At 41.0% G+C, this 19,534-nt stretch overlaps 1 protein-coding gene, 1 non-coding gene and 1 pseudogene across 8 annotated transcripts in view; 1 reads left to right on the top strand and 2 right to left on the bottom strand.

The window, feature by feature from the left end:
* Window positions 1–5,899: 5,899 nt before the first annotated feature.
* Window positions 5,900–9,562, bottom strand: LOC105303695 (annotated as a pseudogene).
* The window catches only part of NUP98 (nucleoporin 98), an 81,741-nt gene continuing 71,238 nt past the window's right edge, over window positions 9,032–19,534 (bottom strand). For all 7 annotated transcript variants that reach the window (XM_023521667.1, XM_011377433.2, XM_011377431.2 and 4 more), the window contains 5 exons: window positions 15,297–15,518; window positions 12,406–12,647; window positions 11,753–11,907; window positions 10,474–10,585; window positions 9,032–10,375 (listed from right to left, as the gene is read on the bottom strand). In XM_023521667.1, coding sequence (XP_023377435.1) covers window positions 10,158–10,375; window positions 10,474–10,585; window positions 11,753–11,907; window positions 12,406–12,647; window positions 15,297–15,518 — 949 coding nt within the window. In that variant the 3' untranslated portion in view covers window positions 9,032–10,157. The remainder of the gene's footprint in view (window positions 10,376–10,473; window positions 10,586–11,752; window positions 11,908–12,405; window positions 12,648–15,296; window positions 15,519–19,534) is intronic.
* Window positions 19,219–19,337, top strand: LOC111730402. Its single transcript, XR_002776670.1, has one exon. It is a non-coding gene; the product is annotated as a 5S ribosomal RNA (ribosomal RNA).

The raw sequence follows: 19,534 nt of genomic DNA on the forward strand, positions 1-19,534 counted from the left end.
AAATGTTTAATCGCCTCTCCAGCTCACGCCTCTTCCTCCTTCACAGGGACTATGGCAGTAGCAGCCTTCTCACGGCTCCCCTTGCCTAAGGCTCAGCCTCTGAACACCTAAACACTTCTGAGAGATCACGCTTTTAAATATGCAAATTTGACCAAGCCAGTAATTGCTTAAAACTATTCAATGGCTCCTCATTGCCCACTGGATAAAGCCCCAACTCAGTCTGGCATTCAAGTCCCCTCTGGTCTGGCCCTCTGGCTTTTCCAACCCTATTTCTGGGAGCTGCCCTCTCACCGCTTCTACCCTAGCCAGGCAAATCTGCTTTCACTCTCTTCTCCACCACTTCTCTTGGGTATCATCTACAAAGCTTGTAAGGAGCCCCCCGGAAAACACACACAGCCGTGCGATGTCTGGGAAACCCGGAACTGGCTTAGGCTGCATCAAGGGATGCTCCAGAAGGCTAGGCCCAGAAGGAAGTCCCTATGCGGGCCCTTGGAGAGCCCTGAGAGTCAGAGCCCACCCGGAAGGGCCGAGTGTGCCATGAAGAGGCACTTGTGCCCCAGAACCCTCTCTGTGAGAGATACAGAACTGGCCCTGGACTGAACAGTGGGTTCCTAGGAGACATTCAGCATGGGTTGTCTTGGGACAGTCTAAAGTAGGGGTACCACGGAGGACCTGTGAAGGAGCTGGCCCCGCATCAGGCCCTTGCCATGAGCCACAATTTCTGTGCCATCAGAAAGCCCTACTGCACCATGTAGCCACTACTGCTAACACTTTTCTGCCAGATCAGAAGGGTCCTGGGGGAAGGCTGGGGTAGCATAGCACCCTAGTCAGGTGGGGGATGAGAAATAAGTGCATTCTCAGAGCCAAGGGCAACTCTAGGGAGAGTTAAGGGTGGGGGGAGGGGCGAGCAGGCAGTACTTGTTATAGAGTACGATGTCTGGCCGCCACACGAGACTGCTGGGGATGCGGATGGCATCTAGGCCACCATAGTCATCAGGGTCCCACCGTAGGTAAGCATCTGCCCACTCCTGTCGGATCCACAGGTACAGGGTCAGCACTTGGTTGCGCTCATCCTAGTTGGGAGCAGGGAGTAGGCACAGATATGGACACATGTACCTGCATATCTTTCCCTGAGCGTGCACACTCACCTACAGAGTTCTGGGCAGCACACACAAACCCAACTTGCCCATACAGCCAGTTCCCACCCACGGCTTGTTGTGACTTTGGCTGTTTCTTCTCTGGGCTTCAGCATCCTCAGCAGTTACATAGGTGATAATCCCTGCTGGGCAGGGATTCAAGTGTGCAAAGTGTTGGGCACACCATGGACACCCAACAGTTAGTATTCAATAATAAGTAGCTGTTACTTTTAATATTAATGTTTACAGAAAAGAATTATTTGGAGAATAATCCCAGTCTCTCACCCCCAAATTCCTTGACACTGTTCCCAGCACACTCCACAGTTATACAACAATCATAACGCACCATGTCGATGATCTGGGACAAGGTCACCTCCAGGGTTACATTCAGAGCCTGGTCTGTGTCCGCCACAGGTCTCAGGGCACTTGTGTAGTTGGCAAAAAGGTCACGAAACAGCTTGTAGGCCAGCCTGCCCTCAGCTCCCAAGCACTCTGGGGAATCAGTAAGTAGGGCTGTCCATCTCACGCCCTAGTCCAGGAACCTCTGCTCACACCCCCCACCCCTTAAAGTAGGGGCTGTCACCTGCTCCACTATCTCACAGCCATCTGAATGGTTCTCTTGCTGTCTACCCTCTGTCCCTCTAGCTGCAAGTCTAGTTTCTCCTTGGCCTGCCTCCAGAGATGAATGAGGTAAAGGTGGTAGAGTGACTTGGTATTATCTTCAGAAACAAGGCTGACGGGTTTCTTCCTTTCCCTTCCCCTTCCCTTCCCAAGGACCTGGATTCTGCCTGCCCTGCCACAAATGCTAGAGGGACCCAAATAGGCCACAAGAGTCCCAACTCTCACCCAGGCACTTGAACCCTATTGCTCCCCCACCCATCTCTTAGCCCTACCTCCACTTCTCCAGCTGCGCTCAGTTGATTTCTTCAAAGCTTCTGACACTATGAGCCAGTCCCTTCTTTTGAAAACCTACTCTTCCCTAAGCTTTTGTGATGAATCACACTGTCCTCAGTCTCTCGCTTAAGTGTTACTCCCCAGAATCCATTTTTCTTCTGAGCTCCACTCCTCAATGTCCTATAGGCACCTTAAACTCTGTAGTTGCAAAACAGGAATTCATTTCTTCTCCCCATTCTCTGAAACCTGCTCTTTGTTTGGTGCTCCCCATCTCAGTAAACGGCAGCCCTCAGTCAGCTGGAAATCTGGGAAATCTGGGAATTATCGCTCCTTTCTCCTCTCCCGCCCCCGCCACTGCAAACCAGTGCCCAAATCCTGTCATTCATAACACTGAACATCTCGAATGTTTAATCGCCTCTCCAGCTCACGCCTCTTCCTCCTTCACAGGGACTATGGCGTAGCAGCCTTCTCATGGCTCCCCTTGCCTAAGGCTCAGCCTCTAAACACTTCTGAGAGATCAAGCTTTTAAATATGCAAATTTGACCAAGCCAGTAATTGCTTAAAACCATTCAATGGCTCCTCATTGCCCACTGGATAAAGCCCCAACTCAGTCTGGCATTCAAGTCCCCTCTGGTCTGGCCCTCTGGCTTTTCCAACCCTATTTCTGGGAGCTGCCCTCTCACCGCTTCTACCCTAGCCAGGCAAATCTGCTTTCACTCTCTTCTCCACCACCCTCGCCAGGCCCCCACTTAACTCGTTCCCAGCACAGGTACTGAAGAGAGAAATGAAGAGCATGTGGAGAGAGATTGGGGGAGGATGGGAATAGCAGCAATACCCAGAGAGGCTGGCTTATTAAGCGTCATACCTGGAAGGTGTGGGAGCAGGAGCAGAAGGCCGGAGACAGAGAAGCCAAGGCTGAGGCGGTGCTTGCCTGGCCCCATGGCCTTGCTACCGCAAGAGGCAGGGCAGAACTCTGGATGCGAGCCTCCCGGCCCAACCTAGGGCAGCATCAGGCCCTGCTGTCAAGGATGGTGTGGACAATACCTGGAAGTTAGCAGTAAGACAGATCTCTGCTGGGTTTAGCTACGCTCTAGGGAGCCCTGTGGCCTTTCTGGTGATCTGACTCTCCTTTTTTGTACCTGGCCTCGGATTTTAGTACTCGGTCCTTTGCATCTGCTGTTTCTCCTTCTCTGCTGGTCCTTGCCTCTCTGGCCTCTGCCTCTGTCCTTTTCTCTGCTACTGCCACCGCATTTACTCCTCACTCGGCCTCTCTGTTTCCTTCTCTTTTTCCCTCTGTAACTCTTTCTTGGTCTCTCTTGGCTTCCCTGTCTCGATCTTCCTCTTTCTGCTCTCCAGTTCTCCTCCTGTCTCAGCCCCTCTGAGTTCCTGGCTCCATCCCCCATACCTGAGCTCTGGATGAGTATGGCTGATTTTCAGCAGGACAAGGGCAGGGACTCCATCAGACCTGAGCCCTCTGAAGCACAGGACGGCAGGTCCCTCTCACTGGCTCTTTTCATTAGCTTAATTACAACGTCTGGACACCTGTGCCCATGGGAACAGAGCAACTGAAACTGACATCTCAAGTCACTGGGACCTGAATTATTTAACTTCTGTAAAGCAGCACCTAGGCTCCGCTCAGGCCAAGCCTGAGGGGTTAAAGGGTAAAGAGATGCCAGTGTGAGAATCTGCAGGATATCGGGGCTTAAGGGTGAGAGGGGCCAGGGCCGTCATATGGATGATAACTGTCCTCCCAGCTCTGCCACCACTGCTGAATTCTGGACCCTCCCTTTACACTGTCAACTCTACCTCCAGGTGCTTGTTGCCAAGTGAGCTCTCTGCTACTGGTAGGAGTGATGCTGAGCCTCACGCTGTTTCAAGTGATCCCACAAAGCAGGAGATGCAGCCCACATCCTCACCTCCAAGTCCCCACAGCCATCCCAATAGGAGCATCAGTGTTTTTCCCATGCCTAAACACCATGAGCCATACTGACGAGCAGGGAAAACACAGGTTTTATGGGCACTTTCAGCTGTCTTAGGAGCAGACTGACGCATGTAAGATGCTGAAACTCTGGGTTTCAGCTTTCTCAAACAGGATAATAGGATTAACAGTCCTCATTTCAAAAGCTGTAAGGATTAACTGAGACCACTCAATAATATAAGGCAAGCACCTAGCACTTTGCACCTAGCAATTTGCACTATGGGTCCAGTGAGTTGGTCAGGATATTTTCAGAAACACACACTTAAGATTCACAAGCCCCAGCCCCTGGCAACCCCCATTCTATTTTCTTTATGATTTTGACTGCATACCTCATACAGTATTTGTCTTTTTGTGACTGGCTTATTTCACTTCATGTAATGTCCTTAAGGTTCATCCATGTTATGGCATATGTCAGAATTCCCTTCCTTTTTAAGGCTGAATAATATTCTATTGTATTTATTTACCATGTTTTGATTATCCACTCATCCCTTGATGGTCACTTAGGTTGCTTCCACATATTAGCTAGTGCAAATATGCTGTGAACATGGGTGCACAAATACCTCTTTGAGACTCTGCTTTCAGTTCTTTTGAGTGTATACCCTGAAGTGGAATTACTGGATCATATGGTAATGCTATTTTTAACTTTTTGAAGAATCTCCATACCATTTTCCACAGCAGGTATACCTTTTTACATTCCCGCCAGCAATGCACAAGGGTTCCAATTTCTCCACATCCTCACCAACATTTATTTTAATTTAATTTTTTTTGATAGCAGCCATTCTAAAGGGTGGAGGGTGGTATCTCATTGTAGTTTTGATTTCCATTTCCCTAATGATTAGTGATGTTGAACATCTTTTCATGTGCTTATTGACCATTTGTATATCTTCTTTGGAGAAATGTCTATTCAAATCCTTTGTCCAGTTATTGAATTGTTTCTTTTTTTGTTGTTGAATTCTAGGACTTTTTATATTCTAGATACCAATCCCTTATCAGATACATAATTTACAAGTATTTTCTCCATTCTCTGAGTTGCCTTATACTCAGCTGTGTCTTTTGATGAACAAAATTTTTAAAATTTCATGTAGTCCAATTTGTCTACTTTTTCTTTTGTTGCCTGCACTTGGCATATCCAAGAAATCATTGCCAAATTCAATGCTGTGAAGCTTTTGTCCTACATTTTCTTCTAAAATTTTAGATTTAGGTCTTACGTTTAAGTCTTTGACCTATTTTGACTTAATTTTTGTATATGGTGTTAGGTAAGGGTCCCACTTCATTTCCATGCATGTGGATATCCAGTTTATCCACCACCATTTGTTGAAAAGACTGTCCTTTCTTCCATTAAACAGTTTTGGCACCCTTATGAAAAATCACTTGACCATATATGCAAGGATTTTATTCCTGGGCTCTCTATTCTATTTCTATTCCTAGTCTGTGTCGTCTGTATGCCAGTACTGCAGTTTTGATTTTTATAGCTTTGTAGTAAATTTTGAAATCGGGAAGTGTGAATCCTCCAACTTTGCTCTTCTTTTCCAAATTGTTTTGGCTGTTTGGAGTTCTTTGAGATTCTATGAATTTTAGGATGGATTTTCTATTTCTGAAAAAAAAAATGCCATTGGTGTTTTATTAAGGATTGCATTAAATCTGTGGATTGTTTTGGATTGTATAGACATCTTAATGTGTTCCAATTCATGAACATGAGATGTCTTTTCATTTGTGTCTTCTTTATTTTGTAGTTTTCAGTGTACATGTCTTTGGCTCTTTGCTTGTTTATTCCTAGATATTTTATTCTTTTTGATGCTATTGTAAGTGGAATTGCTTTCCTAATTTCCTTTCCATTGTTAGTGTATAGAAATGCAACTGATTTTTGTATATTGATTTTGTATCCTGATACTTTACTGAATACATCTATTAGTTCTAGCTGTGTGTGTGTGTGTGTGTGTGTGTGTGTGTGTGTGTGTGTGTATGTATAATCTTTAGTTTTCTACATACAAAATCATATTATCTGCAAACACAGATAATTTTATTTCTTCCTTTTGGAGGTCTTTTATTTGTCTTCCTGCCCTAATTGCCCTGGCTAGAACTTCGAGTACTATGTCGAATGGAAATGGTGAAAGCAGACATCCTTGCCTTGTCACGCACAGTCTTTTCTTCAGCGGCCTCCTCTAATCCAGCTGTTTTTAGTTTCACCTCTGGGTGGTAGTCATCATCTTTCTCATTGGAAGGTACAGCTGATGTGACATTTTCTTCTATTATTTTCCTTTCTACTTCTTGCTCCAATTCTTCAATTTCCTGCAGGTGCTTTTCCAATAATTCAGCCTGCCTGTTTTGCTTCTTTTACAGTTTTTTCTTTTTGTTTTTATAATTTTTTCCTATAGGTTTTTGCTGTCAAGGCATACTTACTGCTTTCTGCCTCCATTCTTCTCACATATGCATCATCCACACAAACCAAGATGTTTTCTGGATTTATGTCAGTATGAATGATCTTGCACTTACTGTGTAGATAATTTAACCCCTAGAGGATCTGTTGAATGATACTCTTCACACAATGAACTGGAAGGCTTTGATAATTGGACTTGATCCACCTGAGAAGATGGTGGCCAAGCACTTCAAAGACCATGCAGACATATATTACATTCATGCCTGAAATCTTGAAGTCATCCATTAGCTGTACTACCACGTCTTTACTTGGGTCACTGGGATCACTTTCTCTAACATATTTAAACAATTTTATTTCATCTAAGGCTGTCTCTGTATAATGTTGGGCACTTTTTAGAACGTTCATTGCAACAAATCTTTTCTCCTGCATATCCCAGCACAGCCAAACAGTAGAGAAGTGTTCCCTAATAACAAATATGATACCAACCTTGAAGAGGTCTCCAATTTTCACTGGATGGTAGCCACCTTTGCAGTAGTCCATGGGGTCCTCCTCATCATCATCTGAACCCAGGATCTCCTCGTCCAGCTCTGGGGGTGTAGGGTCTGGCAGAGGTGGCAGCGGAGGAACTAAGGGGGCTTCCTGTTGAGGCTCCAGCCTTTCCGAAGAGGACAGCTTGTCAGAGCTGACATCAGCAGCTCAATCTTCTGCTTTATATCAGCTCTCAACAATGGGCTGCAGCTTAACATTTCTGTGCCTCAGCTCATTTTTCAGATGTTTCTCTTTTTGGCCCCTGCTTTCAGGCCTTAATGGCCACTACTTTTGGGGAGCTCATTCTGAGGAGGAAAGAGGGCGGCAGCAAGGAGTAGGTTGGAAGGGGGGGGTCGTGACGATGATGGTGGCGGTGGCAGTGACTAGTGGAGGCGACGCGGAGTTGGGGGGAGCAACCCAAGGTGCAGCCTCCACTCTGCCAGCCCAGAGAAGGCCCCTCCTCTTCAAATTTTTGGAAAAGTTTGAGGACTGGTATTCTTAAAATGTTTGGTAGAATTCACCAGTGAGCCATTAGGTCCTGGGCTTTTGTCAGTCTTTTTTTTTTTTTTTTTTTTTACTGATTCAATCTCCTTACTAGTTATGGGTCTATTCACTTTCTATTTCTTTGTTATTTAATTATGGTAGGTTTTATGTTCTAAGAATTTGTCCATTTCATCAAAGTTATCTAATTTGTTGGTGTACAGCAGTTCATAGTATTGCTTTAAAATCCTTTTTATTTTTGCAGAATCTGTACATTCCCCACTTTAATTTCTGATTTTAGGAATTTGAGGTTTTAGTGTGTCTAACTAAAGGTTTGCCAATTCTGATCTTTTCAAAAGAACCAACTTTTGTTTTCATTTTCTCGATTGCTTTTCTATTTTCTTATTTCATATATCTCTGTTCTAATCTTTATTATTGCCTGTCTTTTGTTAGCTTTGGGTTTAGTTTGTTCTTCCTTTTCTAGTTCCTGAAGTTATAAAGTTAGATTGATTTGAGCTCATTCTTGTTTTTTAATGTAAGCATTATAGGTATAAATTTCTCCCCTAATACCAATTTTCACTATGTTCCATACATTTTGGTGTGTTTTCATTTTCATCAATGTTTATGTATTTTCTAATTTCCCTTGTGGTTTTGTCTTTGATCCTTGGTTATGTTGCTTAATTTCTACAAATATGTGAATTTTCCAGTTTTACTTCTGTTGTAGATTTCTAACTTCATCCTGTTGTGGTCAGAGATGATACTTTACATGATACCTACCTTTTAAAATGAGATTTCATTTGTGGCCTAACATATGGGTAACCTGGAGAAATGTCCCATGTGCACTTGGAAATAATGTGTATGGTATTGTTCAGTAGAGTACTCTATGTTTGTTAGATATAATTTATTGCGTTAAGTTCTCTATTTCCTTCTGTCTGGTTGTTGTATGCATTATTGAGAGTGGTGTGTTTCCAGTTATTATTGTAGAGGTCTATTTCTCCCTTCAATTCTGTCCATTTTTGCTTCGTATATTTTGCTAATGTCATTAGGTATGTAAATGTTTATAATTGTTATATATTCTTGTTATGCCATTTTGCATTCCCACAACCAAAATAAAACAAAACAAAAAACTAAATAGTACTCATTAGCCTCATTTCATCCCTCTCAAAAACAGCTCTGTGAAGCAGCAACATCAGTGATCATTATTCCCTTTACACAATGAAAACTGATAAATTAGAAAGGTAAAGTATGGTCTAAGGTTTAAAAACAAAACCCCCAGAGCAGAAGAGCAAGGAAGCTTTGAATGCTAAGTATATATGCCATGGGCAATCTGAGACCCCCTCCTCAATCCCTCATCAAGAATCAGAGCACATAAATATATGTATAGCCAATAGGATTAATCAATAATCATCCCTAAAGTTACCCTTATAAATCTAGTTTTTTATCTAGTCTGTATCCCAGTTTAACTAAACCGTGTTCTCTTTAACTGAAGACCCATCTCCTTTTAGATTGCAAATCAAACAAGGCCACCATAAAGTTTCTTGGGGGAAAGAAGGCTCAAAAAAATAAAGAGAAAGCCAATACCATGAATACTATAAACATCTCATTTTATTTATTTTTTTAAGAAAGTAGCTTCAGAAAAAGAGGAAAATAATCTAGATCATTTATTTATATATATATATATTTTTAATAAAAACCTTTACATAATTTTCATGCATAAAGGCCCAGGAGTGGCCATGTTGTCTGTCTGTGACAGTCCTAACACTAGTTGTCTCAGGCTGTTTACCTGGGGCTCCCCATAGCTGGCAGCAGTCTAACAAAGGCCCTCTGCCTGACCCAGAAGCCAGGCTCCTTGCCTGCCTCAATGATGGTTTTATCTTCTGGAATTGTAGATGGAGGGTGGGGGATGATTAGGGCTAGAACAGAGGAGGGGACAGGGAGGGCTACCCAATCTGCTATGTTTTATCGAAACTCTTCAGGCAAATCCACACAGGAGGCCCAGTAAGATGACTAAAAACCAGGGACCAAACAATTCTAGGAGCTTCCCAGAGACATGAGATCTGTGACCAAGGGTTCCTGCACATGGTAGTAGGGAAGCTTTGGTGTTCACGAAACCTTCAAGGCAGGAACAAACAAGTCTTGAAGACCCACCTTTCCACGGCAGGCATTCATTTCTACCCTAAATGAGTCAGAAAGACCCTGTTCTGCTTCCTCAGTCCAACCCTTTTTTGACTCTAAAACTCAGTGTTAAGCCATCAATCTACTTTAAAAAACAGATTCTCCTTCCTTCTGTGGACAGTTCATCTGTTAAGGAAGGACAGTCATAGGTCAACACATTTGTCCTATCATCTGTCTCATTCCTAAAGAGTCCTAGTATAAAAGGGCTGGGGTAGGAGTAGAGTAGCAGGTTGGCATGGAGGGTCACAGATCCAGAATGGATGAAGGCGGAAAAGGATTCTCTGGTTCTTTAGGGGGATTATGCCAAAGATGCTTTATTGACTAATTTTAAAAAGAAAAAAATGGATTGGTCTTAAGGATGGTAAAAAGAGACTTGCCACCTTTTTTCTATTCCAAAAGCCCTTACACTATGTTCTGTATTAAGGAAAGCCCTGAATAACTGAAGGATGCTGCATGGGGCAGCAGGAAGAGAGGGGAGATTCCACAGACAACCCAGAGAATGGCAAACACTGCCAATCAACTCAATGCAGGGGACCTGTGTGTGGTGAGTGTGAATGAGCATGTGAGTGTGATGGGAGGAGCCTGGGGCTCACTGGCTCCCAACAGTCAGTTCTCGAAGGTAGGACTGTGTGAGGCTGCGCAGTTCCTCCAAGGCATAGTCCTCAGGCATGGGAAGCCGGCCAATGTGAGGAGCCAACAGGCGCAAAGGGACTCGCTGAGGGTCTGGCGTTGAGTCAGAAGTTGCATCAGGGGCATGCTGAAGGCTCAGTACCACCCGCAGCAGGTTGGCTACACGTTTGGCCATGTCTGGAGAAAAAAATGGAATGAGAACCAAGAATGAAAGGTGGGGAATTGTGGGCCAGTAGGGCAAGTAGGCTGGAAGTAGGGAGAGGTGAGAGGCTTACCTGACTGAGCTAGGCGATCCTTGGCATTGTAACACTGAATTTGCTCTATCCGGTTGCAGAGTGAGGTCACTTTGATATGTAACTGCTCCAACTCATAACCTGAGCAATCCACCTACGAAGAAGCAGAGAAACTAAATGAGGTCAAGAGGAACTCCTATCACCAGTCCTACCCATAGACCGACTATGCAAAACTCTGAAACAACAGTAAGGTGAGGGAGGGGAAACCCAAGAAGCTGGCCAGTAGTGCCATGTCATTACCATCCTGCCTAGTCACTGAGGGCAAGTTACAACCTTAGCTGTAATTCACAGAGGAAAGTAATATAGTGTACAGAGCCTTGGATTGGGCAAATCTTGAGACCAACATTCAAATCATGTAACTAGCAAGCTTTAACATGGCACCAAAAATCTACATAAATCTAGGTTCAGAAAGATGGTATGACTTTTTAAGAGCATAGTTAATAAGAGGTATGGCTCAAACTAGCATTTAATTTAGGTCTCCTGACTTCAAGTTCATAACCCTCTTCTCACCATACAGCCTCTCCCTATGTATTGTGATCCAATCTTATGGCTTCTATAACAATTGATGTGTTGATGATTATTCAATCTTTATATCTAGTTTAATATCCGGTCTTCCATTCCCTTTGTCAGGGCCATTGCCTAGCTCAGGTTACCATTCCTTCTCAGTTGAAATATCATAAGAGTTTGATCATAATCTTCAGTGTCATCCCTTCTACATCCTTTTTCCTACCATACTGTAACCAAAGTAATCTTTCTAAAAAACCAGCCTATGTTTTTATTAATAACTTACATTATGAATACTTTCCAGTAGCACCTCATCTTTGTCTCATGACTTTCGGTTATCCCTCCTCTCTCAAACTCTGATATTAAACTACCTACCTACTAAGTTTCCATCACTTCTTCCTCCTCCAAATGGCTCACTCGACCCTTCCAAGAAGTATCTTTTATTAAATCCACTTTTTGGGGGGCTTTGCAGAGTCTACAGAAGTATATTATTCTTTCATCTCCAGAATCCAGTTTTTAACCTGACTTTAACCTGACTTTAAAAGGTGGTAAATAAGGTAAGACAAGGTCTTGCTCTCAGGAAACTTACAGAAAATAAAGAAATGATATCAGATAGTAATAAATCCTCCTGCAGAACTGACAGTGCTATCTCTAGCCAATGAGTTTTTCAAGTTGTTGCTCTGGCCTTTTGAGGTCTCTGTGGCTTTAAGGGTCAGGGAAAAGGAAAATGAACCAGTGATTTAAGGAACTCGGGTACCTGTTGTATATGGTGGAGCATTTCAAGGACCTGAATATAATCCAGGTAAACAAGGCCAGATGTTTCCCAGTCCTGGATCAGGCTGCTGCGCTCTGGAGGTGCCAGGTCTTCCAAGAATCCCTTCAGGTAGTCATAATTCTCATTAATGATGGCATCTGAAGAACAAAACATTGAGCACTATGTCTGCACAAGTATATGGTTCCCAAAAGTGCAGAGAAAGGACATGGCAGAAATCCAAGACAGGAAGGAAAGGGAAATAACGTTGGGTCAGACTTGAGAATTTCAAGTAGATATTTTGAAATTCTATTAAAAAATTTGAAGAATTTCTGACTTCAGTTACCTAAACAGATTTCTGGTGTTGTTGAATAAAATTCCCTAAATAAACAACAAGCTTAACATAATTAGCACACGACAAGAATATTCCTGGCTAATAATAATGTAACAATTTTGCTATCTACCCCTCTCCTCTAGCCTCTCATCCTGGCCAAGCCTCTTCTGCACAGAGAGCTTACACAAAGTGTAATCTGATTCACTGATTCACACCTGCCACGTCCCATACTGAGAATCATCTCTGGCATGATTCATTGTGGGGTTCAGAGGTTGGAAGAATTTGGGGTGATTCCAGGAGACACAGGCCTGAGTGAAGCACTCACCAGAAGCTAAATGTCGTATGACGAGTTTGTGGCAGCGGTTCCAGTGCCCAGCTTTAAATAAATAGAGGGCCTCCAAATGCTTGTCGGATTCCATGTGTGCTCGCACTGCTTTGGCCTCGTGAATCCATTCGGCAGGCACACAAAGCTTCTGGGTCAAGAAAGTCTCCTTAGCCCAAGATTCAGGGGTCTCCAACAGTTGGCAGTGCCGGGTAAGCAACTCACGAACAGCCTTCTCACGCATGCTGTCAGAAGAGATAAGGTGGAATAAATCTCAGCCTCTTTGGTGGAGAAGGCTGTCTCAGACGGCTCACACTGGCCCTGGGGGCAGTCCTTCGCACTGCAGGACTTGACCCTGAGTGGATCACCTCAAACTTCACTAAAAAAAATCAAAAGCCATCACACCAGCATTTGTTTTTTAAACAAAACAGAATATCAAGTATCTATGCACACTATATTTTCGTGGTCAAAAAAGTCTGAGGTTAGGGAAGGTTGCCACTGCCCAGAAGAGGCTTTCCCTAGCTAGGAACTCTCCTTTAACTTCTTTTCTAGTAATAGGAGATAAAAGACTGGGATAGGGGAATTCTATATTTCATAGAGCAGTCCTCTGCAGTTCATTCCTAATTTTTCCCCTTCCCTTACTCTCACATACATGGTCTGTACAAATAAGCAAAACAGCTGCAAGTCCCTTCCAGGTCCTTGTTTCCTTCCTCAAAGCCACTAACCTTCCTAATTCATTTTCTCTCTACCTCTACATTTAGGCTAAACTCACCCTGCTTTCGAGGCCTCTTAAGGAGAGTCCTTTTCTGTCTGGGTGAAAGGACCAGCCATTTTAATTTCAGACAAAAAGTATTCTCATTTGAGATTCTTTTCTGAACTCCTAAGTCTCTCATAACTGCCTCCATACATTCTTTTTTCCCCAGCAAAAAGGATCTGCTTCTCCACAGCCAATTCTAAATCCTCAGTCATCCAATCAGCCCACCATTTATCATGTAAAGTAAACTAAAAAAAAAAAAAAAGTCTGGGTTCATTTTGCTTCCTGAAAAAGAGAAAAGAAATTCCTTAAAGGGAAGGCTGTGCTAGATGTTTTATACTCTGACTCCTTTACTACCACTATCGCCTTTGAATAGGTATTAGTATTATGATTTACGAAATAAAAAATTGAGGCTTGGAGAATATCTTTACCCAAAGTCAAATGTGAGTAAGCTTTACTCCAGGGTCAAAGTGAATACATAGTAGATCCAGAATTTAAGCAGGTCTGACTACAAAACTCAACTTCTTTCCATGCCATACAACATGACAGATAGCGCAATATAGTGATTAAGACTACAGACTCTTGGGTGTTTTGAGTTGGAAGCCTCCTCTGCTATTTACTAGCGATAAGACTTTGAGCAAAAGTTACTCAAATCTTGCTGTGCCTTGGGTTGCTCATCGGTAAAACAGACAATAACAGTGCCTATCACATAGGTTCATTATGAGCATTAAATGAGTGAACATATGCAAAGTACTTACAACAGATTATAAATATATATAAAAGAACTATGTGACAAAATATATAGATTCTCTTTCAGGAAAGAGAATCAAAACATTATCCACATAAGGATGTACTGGTACATACAATACTATCAAACTTGAGGGGTGGAGGTTGGTGGATGGAAAGAAGGCCAGAGATGGAGAAAGCCAGTAGACAAAGATAAAGCAGGGCCCTCCCTGCCAAACCATTGCTTCACTCCACAGATCCACTGAGGCAGCTCAGCCAACATTATTTCTGCATACAGTAGTTCTCCCTTAACTGAGGGGAATATGTTCTAAGACCTCCAGTGGATGGCTGAAACTGAAGAAACTGAACCCTATACATATATACACTACACACACACACACACACACACACACACACAGTTTTTTCCTATACATACATACATATGATAAAGCTTAATTTACAAATAAGGCACAGTAAGAGATTAACTAATAAAATAGAACAATTTTCATAATATACTGTAATAAAAGTTATGTGAATGTGCCTCTCTCAAAATACCTATTCTAATGTACTAACTCACCTTTTCAACTGAAAAGAAGCACTTTACAGCTTCTCTTTGACATTACCCAAATTGTGACCATCACTGCTCCTGCACTTTGGGGCCGTTAAGTAAAAAAAAAAACGCTTACTTGAATACAAGCACTGTTATACGACAGTTAATCGAATAACCAAGATAGCTACTGAGTGACTAACAGGTGAGTAGTGTACATACTGTGGATACGCTAGACAAAGGGATGACTCTTGACCTAGGCAGGATGGAGTTCGACGGCAAGAGATTTCATCATGCTACTCAAAACAGCATGTAATTTAAAACTTATGAACTGTTTATTTCTGGAATTTTCCATTTTATATTTTCAGACTGTGGCTGACCACAGGTAACTGAAACTGCAGAAAATGAAACTACAGATAACGGAGAACTACTGTAGTTCTAAACATGCCACATACAAGTCAATCTGTGCCTAAATTAATGGGATTCCTCCATCTAGGCATATCCTTCCCTTTCCACTTAATCATTTCCTATTCCAATTTTATAGGTTCTTTGAATCTGATATCTCTAGAAAGATTCACAGAGATTTTGCAGTTCACAGAGATCTCTTCTTCCTTCTCAGACAACTGAGAAGCCTTATGATAAAGAGCATAATTTGGCACTCAAAGGCAGTCTCATTTCTAACTTGTCTGCATGAATACAGAGATAGTCATGGATTCTGGTTGAACTGTCTTCAAGTTTATCACAAGGCTGGACCCCCAAATACATTCTAAACACTTACCTGCTGAGCTGAACCCTAAGAGACTGATTCCTTTAGCATTGCCCTGTAGCTCTAGATGCATTCAGTGGGTTCAATGAATTCTCACTCACCTGGAATTGTCAATGTGCAGGAAGACAAAGATGGCCCACTCCCAGAGCCCCTCACTTTCCAGTTGGCCAGCATAACTGGCCTGCAGCACACCCTCACACTGCTCTGAGAGATGTGTGTAGTTAAGAGCCCGCAGCACTTCCCACAAGTGCCAGCTCAGACGGTAGTCCAAAGGATCTGCTGTTATGCTTCGAGGCTCTAGCAGCTGGTTGAGATCATAATGTCTGCAAAAGAGAATATGCTGGCAGTTACCATATCCAGCCAGCAGACTACCTGCACTAAATGTCAACTGTTCTGGTTATGGCTTAGAAGAGGAGTGAGTCCCCAACCCCCAGGCCATGGACTGGTACTGGTCCATGGCCTATTAGGAACCAGGCCGCACAACAGGAGGTGAGTGGCAGGTGAGTGAGAGCAGCTTTGTCTGTAGCATCACCGCCTCAGCTCCATCTCAGATCATTATGCATTAGATTCTTGTAGGAGCACCAGTCCCTGATGCCAAAAAGGTTGGGGACCGCTATTTAAAAGACAAAAAGGTACATAGGCAACTGAGAGCAGAAGCATTACAGTCTCACAGTCTTCTTTTCAGACTGTGTTGTATCAATCTACCTCTAGGTTCAGCCAGATTATAGCCTGTAGAAAAAACAAGGCACTTTCTCTTCTGTGGCTGTGTGATTTAATAGGTTTGCTGGCATTTGTTTGGCCCATATATTTTACCATCCTTGTAAAGGGAGTCTCCACAGATCTTACCCTCCTACTCCTTCATTATAGGGTCGATTACTTTCCTTAACTATTTAAAAAACAGTTACCTTAGTATCTTTCAGATTATTCTACTAACTGAAGTTGCTGGACTGCTAATTCTCCTGTTTGAACAGCTAACTACTCTTCATGAGTAGTAAGCTATAGTCTACATAAAGACTGTAGATGTAGTATATGGCTTGTAATTTTTACAACTGATTTTGTCTACAGTGGGTATTCTTTTCATAGAAAGCCAGGTGCCCTGGGTTTTGAAGTGTCCCTACACAGACTTTTACTTTTTCTTCTGCTGGGGGCCCAGGGATTTAATGGTCTTAGACTAGTTTATGTGTTAAGTTCCTGGCTTGGAATTCCCAAGTCTTAAGACCAGTATAACTAAGATCCCATACCTACAAGTTTTAAAGATCTGGGGCTTAGATTACTAACCAATAACTATTCCCTTTTATCTAAGATCCCAGACAATTTATAATTTCCTAACACCTCTATGAATAATGAGTAGAATTTCTCTTGACCAGTGCTGTCAAACTGAACTTTTTGCGATGATGGAAATGTTTTATAATCTGCCTTGACCAAAATGATAGCCACTGGACACATGTGGTTATTAAACACTTAAAATAAGGCTAGTATGAATGAGTAAATTTCAAATTTTTTACAATTTAAATTATCAGTCATGTGAATAACTGTTATATTAGACAGTGCAGTTCTAGACTATTTTAAAGGGATAAGATGTGAATTTTATGTTCTAGTCACAACAATTCTACCTTTCATGAGAATAAGGTTTACTATCTCATTCTGGCTTTGGTTTCTCCATTTCAGGCACCTTGAGATCTCTCTCTCTTTTTTACATTAAAAAAACGGAGATACAATAAACTGTATATATTTAAAAATTTCTTAAATTTTAACATATGTATACACCTGTGAAACTACTGCCAAAGTAAAGATAACAAACATATCCATCATCTTCAAAAGTTTCCTTATGCCCCTCTGTAATCCCTCTCTCCTGCTCCTCCCTACAACTACCCTTTTCTCAGACAACCACTGATCTCTTTTTTATCATTATTGATTAGTTATGTATTTTTCAGAACTTTAAAAAAAATTGGAATCAATAGTGGGTACATTTTTGGGGTATTCTTTGTCTCACATCTTTCAAAACTAAGTAAAATTATTTTACTTAGTTTTATTCAAAACTAAGTAAAATTAAGTTCTATGTGTTAACAGCTCATCCCTTTTCAATGCTGAGCAGCATTCTGTTGTTTAGATGCACCACAATTTGTTTATTCATTCACCTGTTGATGGAACTCTGGGTTGTTTCCAATTTGGGACCATTACAAATAAAGCTGCTATCGACATGTGTGTACGGGCCATGTTTTCATTCCTTTTGGGTAAATACCTAGGAGTGGAATGGCTGGATCATATGTATGTAGGTTTATGTTTAACTTTTTAAGCTGCCAAACTGTTTTCCCAAGTGCCCATATTATTTTACATTTCTCGCCAGCAGTGTATAAGAATTTCAAGTGCTCCACATTCATAACAACTGGTACAGTAGGTCTTCTTAATTTTTAGCCATACTAAGGTGGGCAGTGGTATCCCATGATGGCTTTAATTTGCATATCCTTGTTGTCTACTGAGGTCAAACATCTTCTCATGTGCTTATCTGATATCTAGATCTTCTTTGGTGAAGCACCTGTTTAAATATTTTCCCTAATTTTTTAATTGGGTTGTTTGTTTTCTTATTATTGAGTTCTGGGAGTTCTTTATTTTGTTCTGGATACAAGTCCTTTACCAATATGTGAACTGCAAATATCTTCTCCCAATCTGTCTTTTCATTATCTTAATAGGCTTTCAATGAGCAATTTTTAATTTTGTTGAAGTCCAATTTATCAATTTTTTCTTTCATGGATTATGTGTTTGGTGTCTAAAAAATCTTTGCGAATATGGTTAGAAATCTTTGCCTAACCCACATTTGCAAAGATTTCCTGCTTTGTTTTCTTCCAGAAGGTTATTGTTTTAGTCTGATATGTAGATTTATGGTCTATTTTGAGCTGGATGAATAACAGATAACCAAATGAAACCAAAAACTGGAGATAAACTAATGAAGAAAAAAAGAGAGAAGACACAAATTACCAATATCAGAAAAGAAAGAGACATAAGTTACAGATCCTACAGACATTTAAAAAAGGATAAGGAAATGTTAAAATTTTATGCCAATAAATTTGGTGACTGGTGAAATAGACAAATTCTTTAGAAGAAACAAATGATCAAAATTGATTCAATAATAGACAGAAAATTTCAACAGTCCTATATCTATTTTAAAATTGATTTTGTAGTTTTAAAACTTTAATAAATTGGACTTTATAAAAAATGTAAAACTTCATTTTCTTTGTAAAGAAAATAAAAAAATCAAGTACTTACACTGGAAGAATATTGCAAAAGTACATTTATAATAAAGAACTCATATCCGGAATATATAAAGAACTATTACAACACAATAAGACAACTCTATAAAAAATGGGCAAAATATTTGAACAGACACTTACAAGGAAGATAATATAGATGGTAAATAAGCACATAAAAAAATGCTCAATATCATTAGGCATTAGGAAAATGCAAATTAAAACAATTTTAGGGCTTGCTTTGGCAGCACATATACTAAAACATAATTTTTGTTATATATTTTACCACAATGAAAGACTATTATTCTATAATTAATATAAATACGCTATATTTAAAAGAAAGTATTTGACTCCAATAAACTTTAAAAAAAAAATTAAACAAATAAAAGTATTTGAAGAATAGAAATGAGATGTGAATTATAAGTTTTGACTAGTGAAAACCCTCAGTGTGATATGATATAAAAGACACTACTGAGATAGTTTTAATTAACTGATTAGATATAGTAATACTATATATTAATATATTACTGTAGGATAAAGCACTCACAATTTCTTATTAAAACACACACACCAATATATGAAATACCACTTTATGCCCACTGAAATGTAAAATTTTAAAAACTGATGTACCAAAATTTGAAGGGATGTGGAGCAACTAGAGATCTTGGTGGGTATGTAAAATGATACAAGCATTTTTGCATACAAATGTTGATAGTGACTTTATTCATAAAAGCCCAAAACAAGAAAACCTAATTGTCCATCAATAAATGAAAAACTTGTCTATGGCCATGCCACCTTGAACAAGCCCGATCCCGTCTGATCTTGGAAGCTAAGCAGGGTCGGGCCTGGTTAGTACTTGGATGGGAGACCACCTAGGAAGACCAGGTGCTGTAGGTGTAAAAAAAAGGGATCGTAAGCTGACAAGGTTCTTGCGATCTGTGAGGTCAACTAAGGGTTGCCTCACCTAAAAAAATAATAAAAAATAAATAAATGAATAACTTACGCAGTAAAAAACTTCTGATACAAATATTAACATGGATAAATCTCAAAATCATTAAGCTGAGTAAAAGCCAGGTACAAAATATAACATACAC

The sequence above is a fragment of the Pteropus vampyrus genome, unplaced genomic scaffold (genome assembly GCF_000151845.1).
Source record: "Pteropus vampyrus isolate Shadow unplaced genomic scaffold, Pvam_2.0 Scaffold311, whole genome shotgun sequence".
Taxonomy (NCBI): Eukaryota; Metazoa; Chordata; class Mammalia; order Chiroptera; family Pteropodidae; genus Pteropus; species Pteropus vampyrus.